At 36.6% G+C, this 25,087-nt stretch overlaps 2 protein-coding genes across 5 annotated transcripts; one reads left to right on the top strand and one right to left on the bottom strand.

Moving 5' to 3' along the window:
• The first annotated feature begins 1,154 nt into the window (after nucleotides 1-1,154).
• On the top strand, nucleotides 1,155-6,278 carry LOC117320209 (ubiquitin-related modifier 1-like). Its single transcript, XM_033874866.1, has 5 exons — nucleotides 1,155-1,230; nucleotides 3,710-3,780; nucleotides 3,933-4,014; nucleotides 5,249-5,297; nucleotides 5,856-6,278. The coding sequence occupies exons 1-5, from the start codon at nucleotides 1,202-1,204 to the stop codon at nucleotides 5,922-5,924; spliced, it is 300 nt and encodes a 99-aa protein (XP_033730757.1). The 5' UTR covers nucleotides 1,155-1,201; the 3' UTR covers nucleotides 5,925-6,278.
• Nucleotides 6,279-15,802: 9,524 nt separating this feature from the next.
• Nucleotides 15,803-25,048, bottom strand: LOC117320157 (ribosome-recycling factor, mitochondrial-like). Of its 4 annotated transcripts, XM_033874830.1 has the most exons (8): nucleotides 24,920-25,020; nucleotides 24,418-24,557; nucleotides 23,367-23,743; nucleotides 21,661-21,768; nucleotides 21,168-21,289; nucleotides 17,392-17,483; nucleotides 17,057-17,195; nucleotides 15,803-15,957 (listed from the first exon to the last, which is right to left on the bottom strand). In XM_033874830.1, exons 3-8 carry the CDS (start codon nucleotides 23,713-23,715, stop codon nucleotides 15,880-15,882), a joined length of 888 nt encoding a protein of 295 aa, XP_033730721.1. In that variant the 5' UTR covers nucleotides 23,716-23,743; nucleotides 24,418-24,557; nucleotides 24,920-25,020; the 3' UTR covers nucleotides 15,803-15,879. The 4 variants fall into 4 exon arrangements, with proteins under 4 accessions (XP_033730721.1, XP_033730715.1, XP_033730727.1 ...); XM_033874824.1 differs by lacking the exon at nucleotides 24,418-24,557 and having other exon boundaries at nucleotides 24,920-25,048; XM_033874836.1 differs by lacking the exon at nucleotides 24,418-24,557 and having other exon boundaries at nucleotides 24,865-24,994.
• Nucleotides 25,049-25,087: the final 39 nt, after the last annotated feature.

Genomic DNA, 25,087 nt, shown 5'->3' with positions numbered 1-25,087 from the left:
CATTCAATGGTGGGCGCCAAGATCCCTATGGGATCTCTTGTTGAATTGAATATTCGGGAGTCTCCCGCCCGATGCGGGAAACTTGGCAGATATGCATTATAATATGTGCACCTTCACGTTGGGCATACTAAATTTGCTTGTAACACATTATCCCTATCCCATAATTCACAACCATATTCCAAAATCGGTAAGATAAAAGTTTTATATATCTTTAATATTATTTTGTATCACGTTTATTCGTATATTACAATTTCCTTAGAGCGTTTAGCTTTCTAAGAACAGATGTAATCAGGTATTTTCAATATGGTCGTCCCATTTACCTTTCGAATTAAAAGTAACATCCAAGTGTCTATGGCAATTACTTAAGTTTAGGAACTCATTGTCAAATTTTAGTTATATATCCCCCATCTAAATTTTCAGAAATCGAAATCAAAATCACTTCTGTTTTACTAGGGTTAAACTTGACCAACCATCTCTTTGCCCAGTTATTTAAAGATTCTAAGTGGCACTCCTGCTTTAATAACACCGGTGTCAGAAAGTGAATTTGCAATGAATACTCTTTGTTTTCCGTTCGAAAGATAATTACTTAACCATATCAGTAATTAATTCACCTGATATACCGTAGGATTTTAATTTAATTAACAAACCTGTATGTCAAACATGATCAAATGCTTTAAATATGTCACCAAAAAATTAAACAAGCATGCTTTTTCTCCTCTAATGCTAAACAGATGTTGTGATAAATTTCAATTACACTGTAGCTGATGAACAGTTTACTATATATAAACCAATGTGATGATATGCTTGAAAGAAAAGGGTGAATTTTATATTTTTCACGAGATTTGATTTCATTACAAAATTAGGAACTTAAGACCACATCAAGCCACACATCCATAAAGTTTTTCTGTTGATTTATAAAGAAGTAATTGTTTTTTTTAATAGCTATAATATGTTCCTATTAACCGATGCGCTAGGAACTGATTTTGGTAGGGTAGGGGATTGGCCTGTAAAAATGTTTGAAAAAGAAATTAATTAATCTTGGTTAGACTTATATGTAATAAAAATAATAATAATAAAAAAAAAATACCAAAAGGAGTTTATGCTGAGCATCGAACCCCTATCCTATCTTACTTTCGATTTCAGTCTATTTTTAGTTTTGATTTAACCGGAAGTGGAAATATATTTGATAACATAAAGCAGCATGGCGCGACGAGTCGTCCTCGAATTCAGGTATGGATATAGGATATCACATAAACACTATTTGTTTATTTCCATCGATACAATAGATACATTATAAAGACATTTAAGTTATTAGGTGAAACAGCTTGGGGACACCCTACCTAGACGGGCGTACCTATAGACTAGTTAATTTCTACATAACGTAACCACCAACTTCGCGTACGGGATTCTGAGTAACTTATGACATCAGTTAACAACCACATATACTATACATTCTGAAACCTTTAAAAAAAAATCGGGGGTTGTCGACTTTTTTTATACATCTATTACCCCGATTTTAAAGGTTTCAGATGTGTTATGTAATTCAGAAACCCGAAACCGAAATATACTATTTTATGGCGATTTATTTTACAAGGTAAATAATATTTTACTAAAATATATAATGTTTAGGACTCACACAACTAAATAATTTACTATATGTTATTACTAGTGACCCAATCCCTTTATTCGCTCGTTTGAAGTTCAAATGATGTGAAATTTATATCAAATTAAAGTTTGAAGTTTTTTCTATCGGATAAATGCTGTTATTGTATAGGTTTAATGGCATATTAGAGCACACGGGTACTCGGAAGACAGTAACCCTGACATTAAGAGTACACTGGGGAACCCCTACCTGGGGAATTCCCGCCTGTTTACACCTCGAATCCTACGCCATTCTATTTTCAGTAGGAGTGTATATTTTTGATTTTCCAAACCTCAAGACCCTACACTTTATTCTCGTGTATAGAAAGTACCCATTTCATATATTAATTACTCAGGAAAACAGCTACAAACCTAAGAAACACATTTTCCTCAAGGACTTGGTTCACGTGAAACACCAGCTGATTGGCTGATTTAGTTGTGCGAGTCCTTTACTGAAAGCGTTGTCTTATATAGAAATTTGATGTTAAAGTGCTTCAATGGATTCATGCTGAGTAAAATTCGAGAAATAGCCAAACGGGTTGTAATTAATGATGAACCCCTCCACTAATGTATTGATGTGGTCTATTTGTTAAGAGATATAGTTACATAAACATAACAAACAGATATTTCATTGTGAAATTATTTGAATTTAAATTAGATTTAATGATCCAGTTTATTATTGGTATAATCAGAAACTATAGAATTCCGAGAGCTAAACACTAATGCCATGATATTAAATTTTAAAATTTTAACTTTATTTATTTTACAACAATTGCGAAAGAAGCTATATCAACTTATATTAATCACGCTTGTTGCCCCGGATGAAGCGCGCAAGAAGTCTTACTGTGGGAGGAAACTAGGGAGTACCCGGGGAAAACCCACTTGGTCAGGCAGGTGGCGCATACCTTTTCACGGCCGATCTGGGAATCTAACCCAGGCTGCCTAACTGTTTCATGAAAAAACATTTTAGATAAACTCTCTGAATTCTTAAGTTCTACATTACACACAAAAAAGACGTACTAAGTTAACCAGACATACATTTATAGGTAAGCCTGTGGCTAATCTGAAGGGTTCTGATGTTAATGTATCTACGAAGTAAGATCGTCAGAAAATTTGAAAATTTGGACTAGCCAATCCAGTTACCTGTGCATGTGGGTTGCCATTCAGACTCATCAACTTTTCTCAAATTTTAAAACAAAAGTCATCTTTGATATCAACTAATATGAATATAACAAGTATATTATTCTCTTTTAGGACTTATATACATGTATATAGTTATTTTATTTGATGATATTGAATATTTATACTGGCGTACTATGGGGAGTACAAGTGTCATGATCCACCTTAATCTATCTGAAGTATTGCATCATTTCTTGGTAGTTTCTAAAGTGCAAATGATTTTTATTTTTACACTTGAATGATGTTTCATGACTGAATAAATTGGACTTGAATGAAATTTATAAAAAACAAAACTTTGGACCAGGTGAGCTAATAAAAATTTGGAAAAAAATGCTTCTAAATTATTTTTAACTATTAAACAAATATTTTGGTAGTGAGTATGTCATTTTATGGTAATGTCGCCCTGCATGGTAAGATACTTTTTTCTATCAGATTTTGAGAATTTTTCTTAAGCTCAATAGGTGAACCAATAGTCCATGGTTTGGTTCCTTAGCAGAGGTATTGTATTTGTATACTGATTACATTGTATATGATCAGGGATAACTCTGGAGGGGAGCCATGGGGCCAAATATTTTCCAAAATGGCCCACCAAACTCACAAATTTCCTCAATTTTCTATTGTTTTGCCCATAAGATTTCTGAAATCTTGTCAAAATGGCCCAAAATGAACCCTGTATGATAATGTTATGATGGTTTGAATTTACTCTTTGTATTATGTCTACATTTTACAAATTATAAAAAAAAGGTCAACATTGACAACTGTGGTATGTATATTCAATATATCCAAAGTTGATATTTATTATAATTTGTAAAATAAATATATTCCCAATGTAATTCTACAGTATTTCTTTTCAAATTTTAATGACTGTGGTATGTTCATGTTGTTTCAGTGGCGGAGCGGAGCTGTTATTCAACAAAACAAAGAAGCATGAAGTGACCTTACCCAAGTCAGAAAAAGAGTGTAAGTAGAATGACAGAGCAATGATAAACAATATTTTATTCTACTGAAAAACACATGTATTTATTGGAGTGTATGGAAACTTGAATAAGTTTGTCACTTTGTTTATGACGTTTCTGTAAATCATTACTGTTGGTTTTGATGTTTTATCACAGGGACAATAGGATCATTGTTACCATGGATGAGAGACACTATGCTACAGGAGAGGCCGGAACTCTTCATGCAAGGAAATACAGTGTTGGTATTCTACACAATAATATCCTTTACCAACTTATAATGTTTTGAGATTCCTTGTTTTGATGAAAAAATTCTGAAGATTAGATATTGGGCCAAGGGTCATATTTGACCTCAATTTTCCTGTCAAAAATTGTCTATCAATTTTGTGCCAGTATATTAAAAAAGGAACTTGGTCAATTTTTTAAAAGTTTGCTATGGGCATACCTTGGACAGGTTCATATATGGGCCAAATTGGTCAAAGTTTTATATTCTTAATTCAAATTTTAAAACATTTGACAACTAGTACTAAGGTCATGGTCGTTCGTTTGAATAAACTTGGTATCCATCATCACACCATGCTCATTGCCTTATCATGACCCAGGACCTACCGATGCAGTATTGGTTATTGGGATGTTATTTGAAGATAAGTTGACCACTATGATAGTGAAATTAGGTCATGGTCTCTCATTAAAACCAGCTTTGTAGCCCTTCATCCCATAAACAAGAGTCCGAAACATTATAGCATCATGCATGTTGGATAAGTGCTTCCATGTTCGTTTAAAAAACAAATGACGCTGACCTACTTTTTAAGACGGGGGTTAAATGTACTTAAAGTTTCAAATCATTTCATCATGAATACCAAATATTTTGACATGCTGATAAGAAGGGCTTTAATGATGATTTCAATGTTGAAAGCAGAGGTATTAAATTTTCAAACAAAATCTGCATTCCTAAGCTACAGGGGTCAGATTAGCAATACATGTCCATTGGGTCACTTGTGTTATATTAAACTAAAAGTTTATTAGTCCCCCAACTTGAATACATTGTGTCCTTTTGTCCTTCAGTCTTTCCGCACTTTGACCTATATTTTGGCCTTTGACCTTCATCAAAGAAAAAGTATGTCCAGGCTGTATCTCCTTCACTACTTGCCACTGGAACATCATGCTTTAGGCATGGGCTCAACTGTCCTATATTTTGATACATCCAAGAAAATGTTTGCCCAAACTCAATATCTTAATACATGTACTTTGGACATTGGTCAACTTTGATAAGAGAGACAATATGTTTTATGATGTAGCAAAAGTGAGCCACTTTCACCACTTTTCACCAAGTTTTCTTGCTGTTGATTTTGTTTTGAATGAAGACTTAATTCTGTTGCCAACAGAACTCGATAGCAGATCATAAAGAACTCACAAGTTTTATTGATGCCTGGTGTTAGATATCTAATGTTGTTATTTTTTTCATCCTTTAATAGACGCCCAGGGATACTGGTGTTGATCAACGATTCAGACTGGGAACTGATGGTAATACTCTTCATTTACATCATACTATAAGCACTAGCAGATCCAGAGGGGGGGGGGGGGGGGGGGGGGGGGGGGGGGTCCTGGGGGTTTTCAGATGAGAATTTTTTTTATAGCTTAAAAAAAAAACGCCTTTGCCTTACAAAAACATTCGGCTCGCGCCTATGGCGCTCGCATTACCAAAAAAATTCTGGACCACCCCCTTTTCAAATTCCTGGATCTGTGCCCGCAGAGGAGGTGTCAATATTACTGAATGTTGATATAAACCCTATATCTAACAGGCCTAACAGTAACTAATGCATGGGTCCCTGTGCTAGAGCTGATCCATGCTCGAGATAGTGTTACAATGCAGGGTGATAAGTTACATGGTTATTTTCAGCAGGAACTTGTATAATTTAATTTTGTGTTATTTCATTTTGTTGTTTAAACAGATATTCCACACAAGTTTGGATTCTATATGATGTTTTAATAATTAAACCAATTTCAATATAACAAAAGAGATATATAAAATTATACAGTATTTATAATTTATGTATTGTTTTTCAACCTGTTGTGTTACAGGGGGAACTAGAGTACCCAATCAAAGACAATGACAGGATAGTGTTCATATCTACCCTACATGGGGGATGACACCTCATCAGCTACACACATCTTCATCCAGAGGGAATCAACATTGCAGTATCCATAATTCACAGAAGTTTTATCAGTTTTGTGAACAGCAGGGGAAATATTTCTGACAAGGTGTTATGGTAGGATTGTAGAAAGTGCTGAAGTTTATACATGGATGAAAACGATGATTTACATCCATATATGGTACCTTCTGTGCCGTTGTGCTGTATCTCTGACTGTGTTCAACACTTATCTAATGACTGTTGGTATGAATGAAATCATTGTAACGACATAGAAAACCTTTGTATAGGTGATTATCCTGGTCTTTACAGTCTCAGAACATCCAACAATGTCAGAAATAAATCGTTACCAGTATTTCATTGTTGCTGTTATTTTTACCTGTGTAATGGATTACAGTTACTGTAAAACTTGTTTCAAATAATTCCCTGAAGCCTTATGGAAGGATGTCCCAGCATTCTACTGCATATCAAATGAAGAGTTCAACACCACTGGGTTAATCACGGGATATTTTGATTTTAAATTGGAACCTTATCCATTATGCTGCTGGTAATGTCACATGTTAATTTTTAGCCCACCATCATCAGATGGTGGGCTATTCAAATCGCCCTGCGTCCGTGGTCCGTGGTCCGTCCGTCCGTCCGGCCGTCCCTCCATCCCTCCGTCCGTCCGGCCGTCCCTCCATCCCTCCGTCCGTCCATAAACAATTCTTGTTATCGCTATTTCTGAGAAAGTACTGATGGGATCTTTCTCAAATTTCATATGTAGGTTTCCTTTGGTGCCTAGTTATGCATATTGCATTTTGGGACCAATCGGCAAACAAAATGGCCGACAGGCAGCCATCTTAGATTTTGACAATTGAAGTTTGTTATCGCTATTTCTGTGAAAGTACTGAAGGGATCTTTCTCAAATTTCATATGCAGGTTCCTCTTTGTGCCTGGTTATGCATATTGCATTTTGAGACTAATCAGAAAACAACATGGCCGACAGGCAGCCATCTTGGATTCTGACAATTAAAGTTTGTTATCGCTATTTCTGTGAAAGTAATGAAGGGATCTTTCTGAAATTTCATATGCAGGTTCCCCTTGGTGCCTAGTTGTGCATATTGCATTTTGGGACCGATCGGAAAACAACATGGCCAACAGGCAGCCATCTTGGATTTTGACAATTGAAGTTTGTTATCTCTATTTCTGAGAAAGTATTAAAGGGATCTTTCTCAAATTTCATATGTAGGTTCCCCTTGGTGCCTAGTTATGCATATTGCATTTTGGGACCGATCGGAAAACAACATGGCCAACAGGCAGCCATCTTGGATTTTGACAATTGAAGTTTGTTATCTCTATTTCTGAGAAAGTATTAAAGGGATCTTTCTCAAATTTCATATGTAGGTTCCCCTTGGTGCCTAGTTATGCATATTGCATTTTGGGACCAATCGGAAAACAACATGGCCGACAGGCAGCCATCTTGGATTTTGACAATTGGAGTTTGTTATCGCTATTTCTGAGGAAGTACTGAAGGGATCTTTCTCAAATTTCATATGTAGGTTTCCCTTGGTGCCTAGTTGTGCATATTGCATTTTGGGACCGATCGGAAAACAACATGGCCAACAGGCAGCCATCTTGGATTTTGACAATTGAAGTTTGTTATCTCTATTTCTGAGAAAGTATTAAAGGGATCTTTCTCAAATTTCATATGTAGGTTCCCCTTGGTGCCTAGTTATGCATATTACATTTTGGGACCGATCGGAAAACAACATGGCCGACAGGCAGCCATCTTGGATTTTGACAATTGGAGTTTGTTATCGCTATTTCTGAGGGAGTACTGAAGGGATCTTTCTCAAATTTCATATGTAGGTTCCCTTTGGTGCCTAGTTATGCATATTGCATTTTGGGACCAATCGGAAAACAACATGGCCGACAGGCAGCAATCTTGGATTTTGACAATTGGAGTTTGTTATCGCTATTTCTGAGGAAGTACTGAAGGGATCTTTCTCAAATTTCATATGTAGGTTCCCTTTGGTGCCTAGTTATGCATATTGCATTTTGGGACCAATCGGAAAACAAAATGGCCGACAGGCAGCCATCTTGGATTTTGACAATTGAAGTTTGTTATCGCTATTTCTGTGAAAGTACTGAAGGGATCTTTCTCAAATTTCATATGCAGGTTCCTCTTTGTGCCTGGTTATGCATATTGCATTTTGAGACTAATCAGAAAACAACATGGCCAACAGGCAGCCATCTTGGATTCTGACAATTAAAGTTTGTTATCGCTATTTCTGTGAAAGTAATGAAGGGATCTCTCTGAAATTTCATATGCAGGTTCCCCTCAGTGCCTAGTTATGCATATTGCATTTTGAGACCAATCGGAAAACAACATGGCCGACAGGCAGCCATCTTGGATTTTGACAATTGGAGTTTGTTATCGCTATTTCTGAGGAAGTATTGAAGGGATCTTTCTCAAATTTCATATGTAGGTTCCCTTTGGTGCCTAGTTATGCATATTGCAATTTGGGACCAATCGGAAAACAAAATGGCCGACAGGCAGCCATCTTGGATTTTGACAATTGAAGTTTGTTATCGCTATTTCTGTGAAAGTACTGAAGGGATCTTTCTCAAATTTCATATGAAGGTTCCTCTTTGTGCCTGGTTATGCATATTGCATTTTGAGACTAATCAGAAAACAACATGGCCGACAGGCAGCCATCTTGGATTCTGACAATTAAAGTTTGTTATCGCTATTTCTGTGAAAGTAATGAAGGGATCTTTCTCAAATTTCATATGCAGGTTCCCCTTGGTGCCTAGTTATGCATATTGCATTTTGGGACCGATCGGAAAACAACATGGCCAACAGGCAGCCATCTTGGATTTTGACAATTGAAGTTTGTTATCTCTATTTCTGAGAAAGTATTAAAGGGATCTTTCTCAAATTTCATATGTAGGTTCCCCTTGGTGCCTAGTTATGCATATTGCATTTTGGGACCGATCAGAAAACAACATGGCCGACAGGCAGCCATCTTGGATTTTGACAATTGAAGTTTGTTATCGCTATTTCTGAGGAAGTACTGAAGGGATCTTTCTCAAATTTCATATGTAGGTTCCCTTTGGTGCCTAGTTATGCATATTGCATTTTGGGACCAATCGGAAAACAACATGGCCGACAGGCAGCCATCTTGGATTTTGACAATTGGAGTTTGTTATCGCTATTTCTGAGGAAGTACTGAAGGGATCTTTCTCAAATTTCATATGTAGGTTCCCTTTGGTGCCTAGTTATGCATATTGCAATTTGGGACCAATCGGAAAACAAAATGGCCGACAGGCAGCCATCTTGGATTTTGACAATTGAAGTTTGTTATCGCTATTTCTGTGAAAGTACTGAAGGGATCTTTCTCAAATTTCATATGAAGGTTCCTCTTTGTGCCTGGTTATGCATATTGCATTTTGAGACTAATCAGAAAACAACATGGCCGACAGGCAGCCATCTTGGATTCTGACAATTAAAGTTTGTTATCGCTATTTCTGTGAAAGTAATGAAGGGATCTTTCTGAAATTTCATATGCAGGTTCCCCTTGGTGCCTAGTTGTGCATATTGCATTTTGGGACCGATCGGAAAACAACATGGCCAACAGGCAGCCATCTTGGATTTTTGACAATTGAGTTTGTTATCTCTATTTCTGAGAAAGTATTAAAGGGATCTTTCTCAAATTCCATATGTAGGTTCCCCTTGGTGCCTAGTTATGCATATTGCATTTTGGGACCGATCGGAAAACAACATGGCCAACAGGCAGCCATCTTGGATTTTGACAATTGAAGTTTGTTATCTCTATTTCTGAGAAAGTATTAAAGGGATCTTTCTCAAATTTCATATGTAGGTTCCCCTTGGTGCCTAGTTATGCATATTGCATTTTGGGACCGATCAGAAAACAACATGGCCGACAGGCAGCCATCTTGGATTTTGACAATTTGAGTTTGTTATCGCTATTTCTGAGGAAGTACTGAAGGGATCTTTCTCAAATTTCATATGTAGGTTTCCTTTGGTGCCTAGTTATGCATATTGCATTTTGGGACCAATCGGAAAACAACATGGCCGACAGGCAGCCATCTTGGATTTTGACAATTGGAGTTTGTTATCGCTATTTCTGAGGAAGTACTGAAGGGATCTTTCTCAAATTTCATATGTAGGTTTCCCTTGGTGCCTAGTTGTGCATATTGCATTTTGGGACCGATCGGAAAACAACATGGCCAACAGGCAGCCATCTTGGATTTTGACAATTGAAGTTTGTTATCTCTATTTCTGAGAAAGTATTAAAGGGATCTTTCTCAAATTTCATATGTAGGTTCCCCTTGGTGCCTAGTTATGCATATTGCATTTTGGGACCGATCAGAAAACAACATGGCCGACAGGCAGCCATCTTGGATTTTGACAATTGGAGTTTGTTATCGCTATTTCTGAGGGAGTACTGAAGGGATCTTTCTCAAATTTCATATGTAGGTTCCCTTTGGTGCCTAGTTATGCATATTGCATTTTGGGACCAATCGGAAAACAACATGGCCGACAGGCAGCCATCTTGGATTTTGACAATTGGAGTTTGTTATCGCTATTTCTGAGGAAGTACTGAAGGGATCTTTCTCAAATTTCATATGTAGGTTCCCTTTGGTGCCTAGTTATGCATATTGCATTTTGGGACCAATCGGAAAACAAAATGGCCGACAGGCAGCCATCTTGGATTTTGACAATTGGAGTTTGTTATCGCTATTTCTGAGGAAGTATTGAAGGGATCTTTCTCAAATTTCATATGTAGGTTCCCTTTGGTGCCTAGTTATGCATATTGCAATTTGGGACCAATCGGAAAACAAAATGGCCGACAGGCAGCCATCTTGGATTTTGACAATTGAAGTTTGTTATCTCTATTTCTGAGAAAGTATTAAAGGGATCTTTCTCAAATTTCATATGTAGGTTCCCCTTGGTGCCTAGTTATGCATATTGCATTTTGGGACCGATCGGAAAACAACATGGCCAACAGGCAGCCATCTTGGATTTTGACAATTGAAGTTTGTTATCTCTATTTCTGAGAAAGTATTAAAGGGATCTTTCTCAAATTTCATATGTTGGTTCCCCTTGGTGCCTAGTTATGCATATTGCATTTTGGGACCGATCAGAAAACAACATGGCCGACAGGCAGCCATCTTCGATTTTGACAATTTGAGTTTGTTATCGCTATTTCTGAGGAAGTACTGAAGGGATCTTTCTCAAATTTCATATGTAGGTTTCCTTTGGTGCCTAGTTATGCATATTGCATTTTGGGACCAATCGGAAAACAACATGGCCGACAGGCAGCCATCTTGGATTTTGACAATTGGAGTTTGTTATCGCTATTTCTGAGGAAGTACTGAAGGGATCTTTCTCAAATTTCATATGTAGGTTTCCCTTGGTGCCTAGTTGTGCATATTGCATTTTGGGACCGATCGGAAAACAACATGGCCAACAGGCAGCCATCTTGGATTTTGACAATTGAAGTTTGTTATCTCTATTTCTGAGAAAGTATTAAAGGGATCTTTCTCAAATTTCATATGTAGGTTCCCCTTGGTGCCTAGTTATGCATATTGCATTTTGGGACCGATCAGAAAACAACATGGCCGACAGGCAGCCATCTTGGATTTTGACAATTGGAGTTTGTTATCGCTATTTCTGAGGGAGTACTGAAGGGATCTTTCTCAAATTTCATATGTAGGTTCCCTTTGGTGCCTAGTTATGCATATTGCATTTTGGGACCAATCGGAAAACAACATGGCCGACAGGCAGCCATCTTGGATTTTGACAATTGGAGTTTGTTATCGCTATTTCTGAGGAAGTACTGAAGGGATCTTTCTCAAATTTCATATGTAGGTTCCCTTTGGTGCCTAGTTATGCATATTCCATTTTGGGACCAATCGGAAAACAACATGGCCGACAGGCAGCCATCTTGGATTTTGACAATTGGAGTTTGTTATCGCTATTTCTGAGGAAGTACTGAAGGGATCTTTCTCAAATTTCATATGTAGGTTCCCTTTGGTGCCTAGTTATGCATATTGCATTTTGGGACCAATCGGAAAACAAAATGGCCGACAGGCAGCCATCTTGGATTTTGACAATTGAAGTTTGTTATCGCTATTTCTGTGAAAGTACTGAAGGGATCTTTCTCAAATTTCATATGCAGGTTCCTCTTTGTGCCTGGTTATGCATATTGCATTTTGAGACTAATCAGAAAACAACATGGCCGACAGGCAGCCATCTTGGATTCTGACAATTAAAGCTTGTTATCGCTATTTCTGTGAAAGTAATGAAGGGATCTTTCTGAAATTTCATATGCAGGTTCCCCTCAGTGCCTAGTTATGCATATTGCATTTTGAGACCAATCGGAAAACAACATGGCCGACAGACAGCCATCTTGGATTTTGACAATTGGAGTTTGTTATCGCTATTTCTGAGGAAGTATTGAAGGGATCTTTCTCAAATTTCATATGTAGGTTCCCTTTGGTGCCTAGTTATGCATATTGCAATTTGGGACCAATCGGAAAACAAAATGGCCGACAGGCAGCCATCTTGGATTTTGACAATTGAAGTTTGTTATCGCTATTTCTGTGAAAGTACTGAAGGGATCTTTCTCAAATTTCATATGAAGGTTCCTCTTTGTGCCTGGTTATGCATATTGCATTTTGAGACTAATCAGAAAACAACATGGCCGACAGGCAGCCATCTTGGATTCTGACAATTAAAGTTTGTTATCGCTATTTCTGTGAAAGTAATGAAGGGATCTTTCTGACATTTCATATGCAGGTTCCCCTCAGTGCCTAGTTATGCATATTGCATTTTGAGACCAATCGGAAAACAACATGGCTGACAGGCAGCCATCTTGGATTTTGACAATAGAAGTTTGTTATCGCTATTTCTCAGAAGGTAATGAAGGGATCTTTCTAAAATTTCATATGCATGTTCCCGTCGGTGCCTAGTTATGCATATTGCATTTTGAGACTAATCAGAAAACAACATGGCCGACAGGCAGCTATCTCGGATTTTGACAATTGAAGCTTTTTATCGCTATTTCTGTGAAAGTACTGAAGGGATCTTTTTCAAATTTCATATGTAGGTTCCCCTCAGTGCCTAGTTTTGCATATTGGGACCAATACAAAACAACATGGCCGACAGACAGCCATTATCGCTAAATCTTAAATTCTATATATAGGTTCCGCTTGTTTGAAAAGTACTAGAGGGCTGTTTCTGAATTTACACAGATAAGTAAGACTTAGAGGAAGGGAAAAGTAGAGAAAAGATCAATCTGACATGGAACCTATAAAGATCATTCAATGGTGGGCGCCAAGATCCCTCTGGAATCTCTTGTTAGTATATTAATTTCAAAAGTTCTAACTCATAAAAATACCCGACACCTTCATCAGGGATAATTCTTATTGGATGAATAAAAAAGAAACAACAACATAATTTTACTAATAATTTAGCTGTTTTCAGCAGAAAAGTAGCAGGATAATCTATCACAAGACACCACTGTCTATGCCAGTTCCCCTTCAGGAGGAATTGTGAAGATGTATTTTGCAACTTTTGCCTAAGTGGATTGCTGTGTAATTGATACTGTTATTATTGCTTTAGGTAGAGATCAGACAACCATAAGATATCGGGTATAAGATAATGGGTACGCTGTTTTGATGGTAGAGATCAGACAACCATAAGATATCGGTATAAGATAATGGGTACGCTGTTTTGATGGTAGAGATCAGACAACTATAAGGACTCGCACAACTAAATCAGCCAATCAGCTTGTGTTTCACTTGAACCAAGTCCCTGAGGAAAATGTGTTTCTTAGGTTTGAAGCTGTTTTCCTGACTAATTAATATATGAAATGGGTACTTTCTATCTACGAGAATTTAGTGTAGGGTCTTGAGGTTTGGAAAATCAAAAATATACACTCCTACTGAAAATAGAATGGCGTAGGATTCGAGGTGTAAAAAGGCGGGAATTCCCCAGGTAGGGGTTCCCCAGTGTACTGTTAATGTCAGGGTTACTGTCTTCCGAGTACCCGTGTGCTCTAATATGCCATTAAACCTATACAATAACAGCATTTATCCGATAGAAAAAACTTCAAACTTTAATTTGATATAAATTTCACATCATTTGAACTTCAAACGAGTGAATAAAGGGATTGGGTCACTGGTAATAACATATAGTAAATTATTTAGTTGTGTGAGTCCTTTAAGATATATCGGGTATAAGATAATGGGTATGCTGTTTTGATGGTAGAGATCAGACAACTATAAGATATCGGGTATAAGATAATGGGTACGCTGTTTTGATGGTAGAGATCAGACAACCATAAGATATCGGGTATAAGATAATGGGTACGCTGTTTTGATGGTAGAGATCAGACAACTACATGTGTAAGATATCAGGTATAAGATAATGGGTAAGCTGTTTTGATGGTAGAGATCAGACAACTACATGTGTAAGATATCAGGTATAAGATAATGGGTACGCTGTTTTGATGGTAGAGATCAGACAACCATAAGATATCGGGTATAAGATAATGGGTACGCTGTTTTGATGGTAGAGATCAGACAACTATAAGATATCGGGTATAAGATAATGGGTACGCTGTTTTGATGGTAGAGATCAGACAACCATAAGATATCAGGTATAAGATAATGGGTACGCTGTTTTGATGGTAGAGATCAGACAACCATAAGATATCGGTATAAGATTATGGGTATGCTGTTTTGATGGTAGAGATCAGACAACCATAAGATATCGGGTATAAGATAATGGGTACGCTGTTTTGATGGTAGAGATCAGACAACCATAAGATATCGGGTATAAGATAATGGGTACGCTGTTTTGATGGTAGAGATCAGACAACTATAAGATATCAGGTATAAGATAATGGGTAAGCTGTTTTGATGGTAGAGATCAGACAACTACATGTGTAAGATATCAGGTATAAGATAATGGGTACGCTGTTTTGATGGTAGAGATCAGACAACCATAAGATATCGGGTATAAGATAATGGGTACGCTGTTTTGATGGTAGAGATCAGACAACTATAAGATATCGGGTATAAGATAATGGGTACGCTATTTTGATGGTAGAGATCAGACAACCATAAGATATCAGGTATAAGATAATGGGTACGCTGTTTTGATGGTAGAGATCAGACAACCATAAGATATCGGTATAAGATTATGGGTATGCTGTTTTGATGGTAGAGATCAGACAACCATAAGATATCGGGTATAAGATAATTGGTACGCTGTTTTGATGGTAGAGATCAGACAACCATAAGATATCAGGTATAAGATAATGGGTACGCTGTTTTGATGGTAGAGATCAGACAACTAAAAGATATCAGGTATAAGATAATGGGTATGCTGTTTTGATGGTAGAGATCAGACAACCATAAGATATCAGGTATAAGATAATGGGTATGCTGTTTTGATGGTAGAGATCAGACAACCATAAGATATCGGGTATAAGATTATGGGTACGCTGTTTTGATGGTAGAGATCAGACAACCATAAGATATCAGGTATATGATTATGGGTATGCTGTTTTGATGTAAAATGAGATTTTTTGCAACAAAGTGCACGGTCAAAGCACAGCATTATAGATCAGCTATCACCTTCCACTAGTGGAAACTATTCTGGTTCAAATCGGCAATCATGGAACTTCTCTTCATTAGTCCATTGTATTGGTGACATCATGCATGGGGAAAATCAATACATTATTTGCCCTTTTTTCCCCAACAAATGTACCTTTTTTAAAATCATTGTTGCATGAATCTGCTGATTCAGTATCTATATATTGAATCGCTGAATAATAACAACTATTTTGTAAACAGACATCAGCTACCAATAATACTTTATTACACTGAAGTGATCAATACAGGATTATAACATTCTAATTGAAATATCTTTATTATTATCCCAACAGGTCCTTCTGTTTCTTTGTCATCATATCTTCAGCCTTTTTTAAGTGTTCATTGTACAGTTTTCTTACCTGTGAAAAAAACAAAATTCAATTAATAACTATTGTATTATGTATTCCTGAAAACCAGATAACACCTTTCTATTTTATGTATGCACTCTTTTCTCCTCCTCAGCACTGGACTGGTAACATGTCCATTCCCTTTGATCCACCCTTAATACATGTCACTATATCCTCCATTCCCTCTGATTCACCCTTGTTACATGTCACTATATCATCCATTCCCTCTGATCCACCCTCGTACAAGTTTCTATATCCTCCATTCCCTCTGATCACCCTCGTTACATCTCTATATTCTCCATTCTCTCTGATCCACCCTTGTTACAAGTCACTATATCCTCCATTCCCTCTGATCCACCCTCGTACAAGTTTCTATATCCTCCATTCCCTCTGATCACCCTCGTTACATCTCTATATTCTCCATTCCCTCTGATCACCCTTGTTACATCTCTATATCCTCCATTCCCTCTGATCCACCCTTGTTACAAGTCACTATATCCTCCATTCCCTCTGATCACCCTTGTTACATGTCACTATATCCTCCATTCCCTCTGATCCACCCTTGTTACATGTCACTATATCCTCCATTCCCTCTGATCACCCTCGTTACATGTCACTATATCCTCCATTCCCTCTGATCTCCCTTGTTACATGTCACTATATCCTCCATTCTCTCTGATCCACCCTCGTTACATGTCACTATATCCTCCATTCCCTCTGATCACCCTTGTTACATGTCACTATATCCTCCATTCCCTCTGATCACCCTTGTTACATCTCTATATCCTCCATTCCCTCTGATCACCCTTGTTACATGTCACTATATCCTCCATTCCCTCTGATCACCCTTGTTACATGTCACTATATCCTCCATTCCCTCTGATCACCCTCGTTACATGTCACTATATCCTCCATTCTCTCTGATCCACCCTTGTTACATGTCACTCTCATTATACCCTTCATTCCCTCTGATTCGCTATAGGTCACTTTATCCTTCATTCCCTTTGATCAGACATGTTACATGTCTTCATTTTCCCTCTCCATTACCTCTCTTTACATATTTCCCTCCTCATTAACCCCTTGCCCTAGCTAGATGCACCCAAATACTTACTTCTGCATCCATCTCTTTGTCTTCATTGCGTTTTGCTACTTTCAATTGTTTATTTTGATATTGGACCATCAGTTGTTTGGCATCTTTATATAGCTTTTCAGCATTTTTTGCTAAATTTTCTCTGTGTTCTCTTGTCACCCTGAAATTGAAATAATTACACCACATTTAATTATTTTTAACATTGAATACATTCCTTAGATAAAAGGCTACAATATAATGTAGATTTGTCTCATCATAAAAACTGCTACATTGTATAATGGAAACAACTGTTTTGAGTCCATTCCAAATTACCTATATTCAATATATAGCTCTTAAATTGTTGGGAGAAAACTTACTTTGGGACGTTTATAAACAGAGAGGTTCCTTCCTGTTGTGGGTTTACATTCAATCCACTTTCTATCAGGGCAGCCTTTACTTCTTTCATATACTACAATACACAGTGTAACATAGATTACATAGATACAAACACGGTTAACACGCCGTCCTACAGTAACATAGATTACATAGATACAAACACACCGTCCTACAGTGTAACATAGATTACATAGATACAAACACACCGTCCTACAGTATCATAGATTACATAGATACAAACACACCGTCCTACAGTGTAACATAGATTACATTAGATAAAACACACCATCCTACAGATCATAGATTACATAGATACAACACACCGTCCTACAGTGTAACATAGATTACAGAGATACAAACACACCGTCCTACAGTGTAACATAGATTACATTAGATAAAACACACCGTCCTACAGTGTAACATAGATACAAACACACCGTCCTACAGTGTAACATAGATTACATAGATACAAACACACCGTCCTACAGTATCATAGATTACATAGATACAAACACACCATCCTACAGTATCATAGATTACATTAGATAAAACACACCGTCCTACAGTGTAACATAGATTACATAGATACAAACACACCGTCCTACAGTAACATAGATTACATTAGATAAAACACACCGTCCTACAGTATCATAGATTACATAGATACAAACACACCGTCCTACAGTGTAACATAGATTACATAGATACAAACACACCGTCCTACAGTGTAACATAGATTACATTAGATAAAACACACCGTCCTACAGTGTAACATAGATACAAACACACCGTCCTACAGTGTAACATAGATACAAACACACCGTCCTACAGTGTAACATAGATACAAACACACCGTCCTACAGTGTAACATAGATTACATTAGATAAAACACACCGTCCTACAGTGTAACATAGATACAAACACACCGTCCTACAGTGTAACATAGATACAATCACACCGTCCTACAGTGTAACATAGATTACATTAGATAAAACACACCGTCCTACAGTGTAACATAGATTACATTAGATAAAACACACCGTCCTACAGTGTAACATAGATTACATTAGATAAAACACACCGTCCTACAGTATCATAGATTACATTAGATAAAACACACCTTCCTACAGTATCATAGATTACATAGATACAAACACACCGTCCTACAGTGTAACATAGATTACATTAGATAAAACACACCGTCCTACAGTATCATAGATTACATAGATACAACACACCGTCCTACAGTGTAACATAGATTACATTAGATAAAACACACCGTCCTACAGTGTAACATAGATTACATAGATAAAACACACCGTCCTACAGTGTAACATAGATTACATAGATAAAACACACCGTCCTACAGTGTAACATAGATTACATAGATAAAACACACCGTCCTACAGTGTAACATAGATTACATAGATAAAACACACCGTCCTACAGTGTAACATAGATTACATTAGATAAAACACACCGTCCTACAGTATCATAGATTACATAGATACAACACACCATCCTACAGTGTAAAATAGATTACATAGATGAAACACACCGTCCTACAGTGTAACATAGATTACATTAGATAAAACACACCGTCCTACAGTATCATAGATTACATAGATACAACACACCGTCCTACAGTGTAAAATAGATTACATAGATGAAACACACCATCCTACAGTGTAACATAGATTACATAGATACAACACACCGTCCTACAGTAACATAGATTACATAGATACAAACACACCGTCCTACAGTATCATAGATTACATAGATACAAACACACCGTCCTACAGTGTAACATAGATTACATAGATACAACACACCGTCCTACAGTGTAACATAGATTACATAGATACAAACACACCGTCCTACAGTAACATAGATTACATAGATAAAACACACCGTCCTACAGTATCATAGATTACATAGATACAAACACACCGTCCTACAGTATCATAGATTACATAGATACAAACACACCGTCCTACAGTGTAACATAGATTACATTAGATAAAACACACCGTCCTACAGTATCATAGATTACATAGATACAAACACACCGTCCTACAGTGTAACATAGATTACATTAGATAAAACACACCGTCCTACAGATCATAGATTACATAGATACAACACACCGTCCTACAGTGTAAAATTTCACAAAATTTCATTGGAAAGCGTTATTGGATTTTAGGTATTACTAAGTAAACATCTTGCATTTTTAGTTCAGGAACTTTCTTTGAATTTTGTAAATCTCTCAGACTCTCATGGAAAATTATTAGTTGAGATTGAGAAAGATTGATGAATCTTAGACCAGGAATGTTCACACTGAAAATACAAACATTTCTATCCTGCAACTGCTCTATTATCAAAAGTCACCAATTAATACCTCAACATTTAAAATTTGGTATGAGGGCATCATCGGAGACCCACGGTTGATTGCACTACGTATACGCTATGCTACACTTATCACCCATCGGTCCACTCAGCCAGAAAACATTGTTTCAATGGCATCACTCTATAAATAGCAACCAATCAACAAACATTTACGGCAATATTCACAGCCATTGTTGTTTATCCCTGTTTATAAGCAGCTTCTAGTAAGCATATGTTACCTTCAATCTCATTTGCTAAAATATCAAATGGAAAATGTGTCGGGCTAATCAGATGGCATCTACAGAAGCGAGATTTTCTGGCTGAGTGAATCCCAACAATGATAAGTGTAGTATAGTGCAATCAACCATGGGTCTCAGAGGATGGTATGAGGGATGATTGATATGTTGTCAGCCTTGTAGTGAAGGGGGTACTCAAGGATGTTCTTTTTAAGTCCTACTATTCTCTGACTTTATAGGGCCATGTACCCCAAGGACTGGTCTCATTTGGTTAATTTCTATCAACGAGATAGCACTCTAAAGTAAACAAGACAAGCGGCTTTTGCAAAATGCCCAATGGGAACCAAGACTTCTGACAGTTGATCAGAAGCACACCAGGCACACATTATCATGTGCTAATCTTAACCTTTTTGAGGAAGATCCTGCCAACATTTTTCTTCAGAGATTTGTCACTATGGAGGAAACATGGGTCCATCATTTTACCCCTGAGGCCAAACAACAAAAGAAGGCAAAGACTGTTTCATTAGCTGGGAAGGTTATGGCCTCGGTTTTCTGGGATGCAGATGGTATTCTGCTGACAGATTATCTCCAAAAGGGACAAACAATCAATGACATATACTATGCTTCACCTCTGAGGTAGTTACAGGAAAATATTAAACCTAAATGCTGCGGAAAGCTCACTAAAGGTATATAATTCCATCAGGACAATGCTCCTGTTCACAAGTCTGTCACTGTCATGGCTGCCATTCACGATTGTGGTCTTAAATTGATTGAGCATCAGCCTTATTCACCTGATCTCCCTCCATCAGACTTTCATCTATTTCCAAAACTGAAAGCAGATATTTCAGGCACCCACTTTCAGTTGATGATGTCATGCATGCAGTGGATGACTTTATGAACAGCCAAGAAAAGGAGTTCTATATAAAAGTGACATTTAAGCCCTTAAACACCATTGGGAAAATTGTGTATAGATACTGAAGGGGATTATGTTGAAAAATAATATAATATGTCCGGCAGAAATCAAATCCTTCAATATGAGGCTCACAACATATCAATCAATAAAAAAACCTTTGCGACATTTTTAACAAAGGCCTATAATGTGTGGCACGTTAATGATAACATGCACTACGTACCTGTGGGGAGGCGTCCATGTTGATCTGTACCAATTGTGGAGATTTCTGTATGACCTGGGCCAGTTGGTTTAAAGGAAGAGTTTGTGATTTATCTATTTTTACATCTAGAAATTCGTAGGAACCTTAAAAAGACGAGAAAACATGATTACCAAATTAATTATACGACACCAGTGGATACCCTGCCCACCAGTAAGTTACATATTTGAAAATGTTTGAAAAGCTTGCATGCATGTCATCAAATGATCATCCCGGTTTGATGGTAATTATTATCTAAATGCAATTGTCTAACACAAACCTGATGTTATACTCCTGAAAGTCTATCTATACCAGATCTAAATGTGATGAGTATAGGGCTTGTAGCATACAAAAATACCAAACAACTCTACATCTCAATAAAGAAAGATATTGTCTGAAAGGATGCTGATAGATTAGTAAGCTCAATTTAGCTTAGTCTAGACTCCAAGATGTGTAAGCTTTCGGGTGTTATACTTACTGGTATTAGTACGAAGTCCCAGTTGTGTGATGTATTGTTCCTTCAAGTGATCACATTGCCATTGAAGTTGGACCTTAAACTTCTGCAGGGAAGCAAAGTCCTCATCATCTGAAAACAAGCAGATGTAAACTAGAACACCAACAGATCAGCATGGGCCTCATCGTGTCACTATACATACTTCATGATCATGAAGAAGCCAACTGCTCATATAGCTGAGGTTGACATGACAATTGGCCTTCAAAACAATTGCAAGGAAAATATACATTATACATGTACTATTGTGATGTAACTCTTGTTTCCTTCCAACTCCATGTTTGCTAGGCTAACAGAAATGTAAACACTGGTATAATCCTCATTTGTTAGCTTTGATTTATTTTATCTAAACCTTAAATACTTCCCCCATTAACAGCCAGCATCATTGTCAGAGATCCAATTTGTTCTTGATTTTTGGATCCAATTGACCTTTGACCTAGTGACCTTGATCTTTTGTTTGTTTACTTCTTGTTTAATTTCAACCAATTTTCTTTGTAATGTCAGAACAAAATGTTCATTAGTAAAAAGATGCAAAATTTGACCTTGATCTTGAACCATTGGACTCAGTGGAACTTAATTTGGTTAGTTGATGACTTGTTTAATTACAACCAATTTTACTTTGTTGACAATTATGAGGTTAACTTGACTCCTTGTCAGTACCCTTAATTCAAAATTGGAACCAAATTTGCTACAACATGTCATGACAAAACAGTTCATTAGTAAAGAGATATTCAAGTACATTTAACCTTGACCTTTGACTTTGATTTTTGACCTCAGTACGTATATTGGTGACCAAATTATTTGAAAATTGGTCAATAAATACTGGTAATAAAGCTATCAGACAAAAACTTAAAATTGGTGGACAAACAGACAGATGAACAGATAGGCAGAGTGATGAGTATTAAAATGGTACTTGTTTCTCTGATATTGGGTCAAAATTAGAGATGATCGAAAACCAATACAATACCAAACAAAGAAAAATATGAAATAGAACATGAACATGACACATCATCATATTATATTATATATTAAGCTAATATCACTTTATATTTTTGTCTTGACATAGTTCATTGAACTATCAAATGATTGGACAAAAAAAAAAAAAAAAAAAAACAGAAATACTAACAATAATGCATCTCCACATGAATCTTGTTCCTTCCTATGACTGCCTAACTGCTAACAAAATGTGCATAGCAACAAAACGTACTTCAACATAAGCCAAATTAGACATTGCAAGATTCTTTTCTACTCATGTAAAGATTTCAGACAGTCGGGTAGAATGTACGTAATTGTCTTCATTTAATAATTGTATATACTCTGGTATATTCAGCTGAGTTATCTTCCTTTGCATTGATGCAAAGAAGACATTATAATTACCAAGCAAACAAAATATAATATTACGAGAATATGGCAATGTAAATGAAAATTGTTATCATACACTCAAAATTGATAACTTGAGGGCAAAATATTTATTGATATTGATACTGATATATAAGCAGCAGCTGGTAAGAGTGAAGCAGAATGTTTTTACTTAATTACAACATTCAACAACTTTAATCAATTAAATGCCAGAGGTGAGCTTTTAAAAATTTTGCAAAAATTGCCAATTGAAAGAAAATTGAATTCACCTTTTCCTAGTACAATATTGTACTTGCTTGGTATTGGTTAATTACCATCAACATCTTGTTTTTCTGGTTGATTTCTCTTTTCTTTCTTGTCTTTCTTGCCCTTCACCTTTCCTTTAGCTTTTCCTCTTTTCTGGCAGTAGGATAACATGTGATTATTTTGTGATAATAACAAATCAGAGTTTCCTTCCTGTCCATGCCAAGCTGAACTCTGATGACCAAGGCACAGTGAGTGGAAAGGTTGATGAGAACAGAACATGTAATAGGCACATTTTCTATCTAAATCCCGGTGACCACGCCACTTATAAACTTGAGATAATCCTCCATTGAGAGTTGGTCGTGACAATACCCCAATAAGTCTAGGTATACATTTTAAGTTTAAAACTGTTCTGCTCATAGTTTTTGTTTTCCAGGCAATAAAAAATCTGCAATAAAAATATACAGGAATTACAAAATGCCAAATACATCAGATATAAAATGTATATGACATATTACCCACCACATCCCGAGTCAAATGTTGTTTTTTGTTTGCTTTTTTTTTATATACAATTTTTTTTTAAGTCAGCACTGTCATGTCTGTTTATATATGGAAATGCTTGAAAAGTTGCTTTAGTTATCAAATGTGACATTGCCATTGCTCTTATGTTCATATTTATGTAAAAGAAGCTAAAAAAAAGTGCACAATGTACGTAATACTGCCATATGTGCACGCAGAGACCTATATACTATACTTTAGGATATAGCCTATAGGTCTCTGGTGCATGTCAGGATTCTTATAATTACAATATCAAAATTAATTTTATTTTCAGAACATAACATTTCGTTGTCCATGTTTGAAGAGGTTAGTCAAAGTCACAATGTTTATTCCCATTATGAAATGCTTTTTACCAGGTAAAACCAAAAACATTAAAAGGAGAAGAAACATATATATAAGTTCATTTTATTGAAAAAAGAGCTAGTTTTAGTTTTTTAATATGTGGCTATATACTGCATGCTGCTGAACAAACTATAAATATACACTATAGTAAATATATACACGTAGTAAATTGTGAGATTTCATTTTTATCTTTGCAAATTATTGGAATGTTTCAGACATTACCTCTTTGGCCAAAATGTTTAATTTGGGTTCTTTGTTAGCATTTGCTCGTTCTTGGAATTTCTCATAAAATTGAAGGTTTGTATCAACTTATGAATAAGTCATTGATTTGGCCCCCTGCATAGGAAATTGTACTATGTCCTCTGAAAATCAGAATGAGGAAAAAAAGAAACTCCTTATAGCAGTAAATACAGTGTACAAGCAGAGAGTAGATCTAGAGTTGCGTCCCCTTCTCAGTGTGTCTTCGACGGCACGTGTTTTAACTATTTATTGATGCCTCTGTTAAGAAACATGCATTGAACTTTCAAACAATACTTTCATAAAATTGATATGATCACACAGCCATCAAGCAAGATAATAAGCAAAGGCTGTGCAGTAAATTATAATAGTAATCACTATAGACAGTTCCATGTCCTTGGATTTCGACGATTTTTCTGGATTGCAACTTAAAATACAGGTATTTCCGACCCAAAATTAATCAGGTAAAAATATTGGATTTGCTCACTCTATGTAGTTTGCTAGTAGGTTTCTGGCAAGGTGAAACAGTCATCAAACACGTTCATATGGAATAGTTTATCACTTGACATGAGTTCGTCAATGTGAAATACGTCATTGATTTTTGGGGTGATTCCTACCCCCTTCGAACTCCTCTAATCTTACTTCCGAAACAATC

This window comes from Pecten maximus, chromosome 2, assembly GCF_902652985.1.
Source record: "Pecten maximus chromosome 2, xPecMax1.1, whole genome shotgun sequence".
Classification (NCBI taxonomy): Eukaryota; Metazoa; Mollusca; class Bivalvia; order Pectinida; family Pectinidae; genus Pecten; species Pecten maximus.
Note: the sequence above shows the minus strand (reverse complement) of the source record. Positions and strands in the feature narration are given on the sequence as shown.

Coding starts and splice junctions, on each gene's coding strand:
- LOC117320209 (XM_033874866.1), top strand. CDS start 1,202: ATGGCGCGACGAGTCGTCCTCGAATTCAG. Junction 1,231..3,709: donor CGAGTCGTCCTCGAATTCAG/GTATGGATATAG, acceptor ATGTTGTTTCAG/TGGCGGAGCGGAGCTGTTAT. Junction 5,298..5,855: donor ATTCAGACTGGGAACTGATG/GTAATACTCTTC, acceptor GTTGTGTTACAG/GGGGAACTAGAGTACCCAAT.
- LOC117320157 (XM_033874824.1), bottom strand. CDS start 23,715: ATGAGCAGAACAGTTTTAAACTTAAAATGTATACCTAGACTTATTGGG. Junction 21,769..23,366: donor AGAAAAACAAGATGTTGATG/GTAATTAACCAA, acceptor GCTTGTTTTCAG/ATGATGAGGACTTTGCTTCC. Junction 21,290..21,660: donor GGGACTTCGTACTAATACCA/GTAAGTATAACA, acceptor CGTCTTTTTAAG/GTTCCTACGAATTTCTAGAT.